Below are 6957 nucleotides of genomic sequence, written 5' to 3'. Positions count from 1 at the left end.
AACAAAATATTGTGAAAAAAGCAATCCCTGGACCTGACCCTATCATAAAGTATGCCAATGTGGTTTCCGGGTACATGTGATGATCATTGCAGTCCACAAATCCAATGGCACTACATATATAACTCGGGTACTTTGAATACATCATTATTTTTATTGTATAAGTCCCCATTTGTAGTCCAATCAGGTTACTGTCAAGTGCTTTTAAAGTCAAGTCGCACAAAGTCTTTGGCTGTGATGATCTAATCTTATAACAAACATCTCTGTGTCGAGCAACTGAACATCAAACCTACAAGCCAGAAGTTGAGAAGCAAGTTGAGAAGAACTCAGAGACATGGCTGCAAGTGGAAGTGGATGGCTTGGTGATAGCACAAAAATGAGCAGAGAGAGCGTTGAGGAGGCATTAAATTTGGCCTTCGAGGTTCAGAAATCACCAGACAAACTTTTCCTTCCTAAAGAGATCAGCGAAAGCAACCCTCCAGAAGTTATAATCAGCTTTCCAGGATCAGGTGCTGTCAAGGATTGGTACTCCAATAGACCCTTTGGGGAAACCAAAATAAAACTTGATCTATTCCCTTCACTTAAAAGCATTGGTAACGACGAAGCTGCTTTAGTGAATGAAGCCTTTCAGCAAAGATTTATAGACATTTTGGAGGAAAAAACACTTGAAGATACGGTATTATCTGACAAGTGACAACAACTCTCTTTTCTTACGATAAATGATTTTACAATGCAAACATAGCTTTTTGGTTTTCTTTCCTTTTATATACAAAACCCAGCCTTTCTATAAGTAGCTGTTGTTGTTCATGTGAATGTTAATCATCCATTTATTTAAGGAAATCATATATTTGAATGAATCTGCAGGTGAAGGATGCAATGAGAAATAAGAAGAAAATAGTGTTCACAGGACACTCCTCTGGTGGTCCTGTGGCTATTCTGGCAACCCTTTGGGTCTTGGATAAATACATGATTCCAAGATCCAACGAGGGTTTCGCTCCTCAGTGTGTAACTTTTGGTTCTCCCTTAGTTGGTAATCACATATTTTCTCATGCTACAAGGAGAGAAAATTGGTCTAAGTACTTCTTGCATTTTGTGATGAGATATGACATAGTGCCACGAATCTTACTTGCTCCTCTCTCTTCCTTTGATGAAAGATTTGAATTACAATCATTCAATCCCGATTCCGATCCCAATTCCGATTCTTACAAAGCAGCTTCAGATTTCTACTTTGCCATAATGTCAAATGCTGCAACTGTCACAAGCCATGCTGCCTGTAAGCTAATGGGCAGCACACCTGCCACACTTGAAAATCTTGCAAAATTCATTCCATTAAGCCCTTACAAACCCTTTGGAACTTACGTTTTCTGCACTGGAAATAGAAATTTTGGAAAGAAGATTGTCATAAAAAACCCAGATGCGGTTCTGCAGCTCATGTTTTTCTCTGCTCAATTAAGCACTGAAGCAGAAAAAGATCAAGTTCCCTATAAAAGCCTACAACAACATTTCATTTATGGCACCACCGAATCCCAACAAATCTTACAAATGCACAATTTTGTGTCCTTGGACAAACTCGAGGAGCTTCCTTTGTCTGAAGCTGGTTCAGGTGGCAATGTTGCAACGATTAACACGGCCTTAAATGACCTTGGCCTAGTAAGTAACATTTTTTCAGCATGTTACTATGGTTATAATATAATTATGTACTAGCTACACCTTAGGTAATAAGATCAATTGATAAAACCTTAGCTATATAATTATGTACTAGCTGCATCTTAGAAAAGTATTTATCATTCGACAAACTTTGTGTCTTTTTAAATGAAACAAAGTTATTTTGATGCATAATTAGTTATTTTTTACATTCTTTCTCCCTCGCTTTCCCTCTATTCCTAATTTTATGGAAGAGAAAGAATGTAAAAAATCACCAAATATACATAAAATACATCGTTTTATCTAAATTTACACAAAGCACAAGGATTTGTCGAAAGATGATACATGGATCTAGCTAAGGATTTGCAGAATATGTGATAATTCCTTGTCTGGAATTTCAGAGCACAAGAGCAAGACTTTGTCTTCGGGCAGCAGCCGAGTTAGAGGATCGGAGATCCAGAAACGAGGAAAGCATCACAAAGAAGAAAGATTATGTTGGGATAAAAATGAAAAAACTGGAAGAATATAAAAAAATGGGGGAGCTTGAGATTGGTTACTACGATGCCTTCAAGGTGCAAAATGTGAAAGAGGACTTCGAAGCAAATGTGAATAGGTTAGAGCTGGCAGGTGTGTGGGATGAGATCATTGAAAAAGTGAGAAGTTATGAACTACCAGATGAATTTGAAGGCAAGAAAGAATGGGTTGATCTTGGAACAAGGTTTCGCCGACTAGTGGAGCCTCTGGATATTGCTAATTATTATCGCCATTTGAGGCATCTCGAGGGTGGATTGAATTCTTACATGGATGATAAGGGAAGGCCAAAACGATATAGATACACCCAAAGATGGCTGGAGCATAAGGAGAGGAGCACAGACAAAAGAGAATACTCGGAATCTTGCTTTTGGGCTGAGGTGGAGGATCTTTGCAACAAAACCAGTAACAACAATAGCTCATTTGAAAATGTTAAGGAAAGGGTTGCGAAACTAGAGGTTCAAATTTTAGCATGGAGTGAAAAGAAAGAACTAGCTGACGAGGTCTTCTTGAAGGGTACTACCTTGGTGAAGTGGTGGAAAGCTCTGCCTTTGGATCACAAGGAAGAATCATGCATTAAAAGTCTTTTTGAAAAGTCACACGAGACAAAAATGAATTAGAAATCCTTTCTTTTAGAGCGCATTGGCCGAATGAGTTTTTTCTTTTTTTCAAAAAAAAAAAGTGATGGAGTGTATTACGTGATTTAAGAGATGGATTGTATTATGTGATTTCGTGCCAACTTGTGAAATTTTATTTTAAGCTCTTTGTAATTCAAGTGCTTTTCAGGTCGAGTTATGATTGTGATGTTCTTGAGCTTAAGGAAAACCTACAAACACTTGAAATGGGTTGTAAGGAACTGAGGACTAGTGGTCTGTTTTTGAAACTCCTTGAGGCCATTCTCAAAGCTGGGTGAATGCATATTCTTTCACTTGATAATACAAAGAGCAGAAGTTGCATATGGTTCATCACAATAGTATCTATTTTTGTACCAGATATTGTATCAGCAGGATTTTCTTTTGGGGTTGTATCTATTTTTGAATATTTTTGGAACTGAATTAAGATTTGCACCAGCAGATATAATTTAAGCAGGATTTTGTTTTGGGACTGTATATATTTTTGAATATTTTTGGAACTGAATTAAGATTTGTATCAGATAAAATTGTCTTAGCAGGTTGAGGATGTAAAGCATGAACATGTATTGAAATTGGATACGATTAATCTTGAACAGGTTAAGTTCGTGTTACTTCTTTGATCCTGATTCGTGAACAATTTGTGTGTATATATATTAATTATAATTGTCTCTGTTTTGCTTTTAATTGATGATGATACATTTTAACTATATCAGGATCTTGATTTTAATTGTATCAGAAATTAACTCAGCCACTTTCCTTTTGACTCAGGTGATATTTTTGTTTGCTATTAATTGTCTATTTCACCTTGTCTTGCATTTGTGTAACAGGCTCTTGCAATATTTCTTTGTATTTTATAAACTAGGAAAGTCTGAATGAAGTTGGCAGGCTACAAATTAGTCATACTCCTAATGATCTTTCTGTCGAATAGTGTCGATCTAATATAGAAAAAGAGGGGTTTATATTAACAACGTTAGCTGTGGCCATTAGCTTCGCAGTGTCATGAGACTTTCTCTGCAAACATTTAAATACAATTTCCTTTATTTTACGTCATTATCATGGGAACCAAACATAGGAAAAGAATTATACGTATTAACAGAACACCGAAAGGAGAATAAAACTAACAGCACTGGTCTTGTATTAATAATAATGAGTTGTTCAGTACAAGAATTCAAAATTACAGAGGCAATAGATTTTACACGGATGTCTCATTATGATTAAATGGATGTCTTTTTACAACAAATAAAAAAAATAAAGGCTATAATATTGGTGAAAAACCACTCTATTTTAGGTCCACTCAAAGGAAGCCACTGGCCATTGTAAGAACATCTTTATATTCTTTTGGGAGTTTAGACAAAACTGTTTCAGTTATTTTCATCCACCTGTGCCAAGAATAAAAATAAAACAATATATCATAAATTATCATGTCTACAAAAGGCTTAAATCTTAAAGACCCCTCCGTCTACCCATTAATAATTTGATACTTAAAAAAAGGTATTATGATATATTATAGAATTGTAAATAATCTGTACAAAGGGCTCTCTATTTATAGAGAATACTTGACCTAATTCAGACTTAATGGGCTTGGCCCAATACAACAAATAAATGACTAAATAATAACTAAATAATTATTATTTACAACACTCCCCCTCAAGCTGAGAAATAGATATTTATCATTCTCAGCTTGCTAGTAAGCTCTTGAAATCTGTCTGAAGAAAGTCCATTTGTCAATACATTAGCTAATTGACGTCCAGTGGGAATGTATGGAGTGGTAATCAACCCGCTATCAAGTTTCTCTTTGATGAAATGACGGTCGAGCTTAATATGTTTAGTCCGATCATGTTGAGCTGGATTATGAGCTATACAAATAGCAGACTTATTATCACATAGCAGCTTCATAGGTCCTTCACATTTTATTTTGAGGTCATCAAGTACAATTTTTAGCCATAGTAACTCACAAATGCCTCTTGAGTCATAGCTCGAAATTCAGCTTCTGCACTTGATCTGGCAACCACATCTTGTTTCTTACTTCTCCATGTCACCAAGTTACCACAAAGAAACATACAATAACCAGTGGTAGAACGACGGTCAGTCATCCAGCATAATCAGAATAAGTGTATATAACAACCCTCATTAGTAAATTAAGGGAAAGGAATTAATAAGGTGGTTAATTAGATTAAATACTTATTCAATGAAATTGTGAGAGTTAAATTAATAGATTCAGGTGATAAATAATAAGAGAATACAAGTCTAATAGGATTCAAATATAATTATTATATATAACTAAGAACATAAATATTTATATGGAGTAAGTTTGTGTTTACCTTGGTAATTAGGCCTAAATATAATTTAGGTTGAATAATTAATTAGTTTAGAGAAATTAGTAAGTTTAAAGTATCTTTAAATTATTTAAATGATGCTTGGATTAATTATTAAAATTAAGGAAAAGATGGATTAATTATTAAGCAATAAGATGAGTTTTGATTAGTAAAAAGTCAAACAATATTCTTAGTCTTAATTATTTAAGTTGCAATGTTGTGTCTTCTTTAAATTGTCATGTACGTAACTTTAGTAAAAAAGATGAGGAAATTTGATAGAATTGAACCAATAAATATTTAAGATGATAGTTGATTAGTCAAATGAAGAATTAAAGAACCAATAGTATTTAATGTTGACAAATCTATATTTGGTGGAGTTGAGTACTTTATCACCAAGTTTCATTAAAAGTCATTCACCAAATTGTTGTACGCTGCTTCATGAAGTTTTTATGCTTTCTTTTCTTTCTTATCACTTATGTGGGCCGTAGAGTTTAGGAAGAAAGCAACAAGCAAATAGTTTGGTTGTTTAAACCAATGAGAAAGTGACATGTTAGTCAAAAAATAAATAAATAAACTAAGACTACTTGACTTCAATTAGGCGGTCCCTTTTCCTTCGTTCTTTTTTTTTTTTTACGCTGCACTCCCCTTTCTTTCTTCTTCCTTAGTTCATGACCTTCAATGGAGAAAGAGCAAGAGAGAACTTGATGATTTAGTCACCATTTCATCTAGACTCCAACATAGAAAAGGTAGCTTAGCACCCTATCATCCTAACCCACCATTTTTCTAACTTTGGGAAGCTTTAAATCTCTTCTTTTCTCCTCTGGACAGCAGCGCCTGCACATGGAAAGGAAGGAGAAAATGGATTGATTCCATAGTTCTAAGCTTAGGGAAGTCATCAATAGTTATTGGTTAGGCTATCTAAGGTATTAAACCTTCACTTCCTTGATGAAACTCTTAGAAATGATGATGATATTCATGATATAGGGCTGTTTATGATGATAATTTTGATGTTGGTTTAATGATGAATTTAAGTGGTTATGTTTAAGTTGGTTAATGAGTTGTTGTGATGGATTGGTTTTCTCTACTACAAAAAAAGAAATTGATATCACATAAGGGATGAGTTTAATGAACTCTATATGGTTCAGATTTTGGGTGTAAAGATGTGCACATCAAGTGTTTGTAATATTTCCTAAGTGAAATACATGAAATTGAGATGACAAATTAAAGGTTCAAGTGATAGAAAAATTGAAAGAGAATTCATTAAACCTTGAGCTAGGAAAATCGGTCATCATGTGATAAAATAGTTAAAGGATGTGTTTAATCAAGTTTGTATGTGGAAATGTAAGTGTAATATGATTTAGAGTTGGTTTGTAAAAAGAATGAAGTATAGGAATTTCAAAAGAACTTTATGGACCTTTTAGGATCAACATAGGGGCCGTTATGTTAAAAAATCCATATCTGAAGCTACAAGACTCCAAATGGATTGTGGTTTGCGCCAAATTAAAGCCTTAAGTGTCTACTATAACATATCCAAAATTCAGGGGAATCGGAGTTAAGATTAATTTTTCGTGATTAAAATGGCACAGGATGTTGATGCTGTAAAAGTGTGTGTATTTTGGCCCTTTAGAATTAATTGTGCAAATTAAGTGTTTAATTCATTGGTTATGTAAAACAGTGATCCTTAGGACCTTTAATGATGATTGGCTAGTATTTGAACCAAACATAAAGTGTGAAATCTTAATTAAGTCTAGGATGTAGACTATGTTTATGTTAGAGTTTTGATGAAAAAGTTATGTAATAATTTATATAAGACTACTTAGTGATCAAACAAGAAATTA

The 6957-nt window shown here is 34.2% G+C and overlaps 1 protein-coding gene across 1 annotated transcript; it reads left to right on the top strand.

The window, feature by feature from the left end:
* The first annotated feature begins 270 nt into the window (after positions 1-270).
* Positions 271-3322, top strand: LOC133312465 (protein EDS1L-like). Its single transcript, XM_061513663.1, has 3 exons — positions 271-673; positions 862-1647; positions 2043-3322. The coding sequence occupies exons 1-3, from the start codon at positions 332-334 to the stop codon at positions 2790-2792; spliced, it is 1878 nt and encodes a 625-aa protein (XP_061369647.1). The 5' UTR covers positions 271-331; the 3' UTR covers positions 2793-3322.
* Positions 3323-6957: the final 3635 nt, after the last annotated feature.

Source organism: Gastrolobium bilobum, unplaced genomic scaffold (genome assembly GCF_033153095.1).
Source record: "Gastrolobium bilobum isolate Gb01-03AN ecotype WA unplaced genomic scaffold, APGP_CSIRO_Gbil_v1 utg1409, whole genome shotgun sequence".
Taxonomy (NCBI): domain Eukaryota; kingdom Viridiplantae; phylum Streptophyta; class Magnoliopsida; order Fabales; family Fabaceae; genus Gastrolobium; species Gastrolobium bilobum.
This window is presented reverse-complemented; position numbering and strand designations above follow the sequence as displayed.

Bases quoted from the DNA above. Each gene is read 5' to 3' on its own strand.
- LOC133312465 (XM_061513663.1), top strand. From the start codon at position 332: ATGGCTGCAAGTGGAAGTGGATGGCTTGGTGATAGCACAAAAATGAGC. The intron at 674-861 runs GTATTATCTGAC...ATGAATCTGCAG, and splicing joins AAAAAACACTTGAAGATACG to GTGAAGGATGCAATGAGAAA. The intron at 1,648-2,042 runs GTAAGTAACATT...CTGGAATTTCAG, and splicing joins CCTTAAATGACCTTGGCCTA to AGCACAAGAGCAAGACTTTG.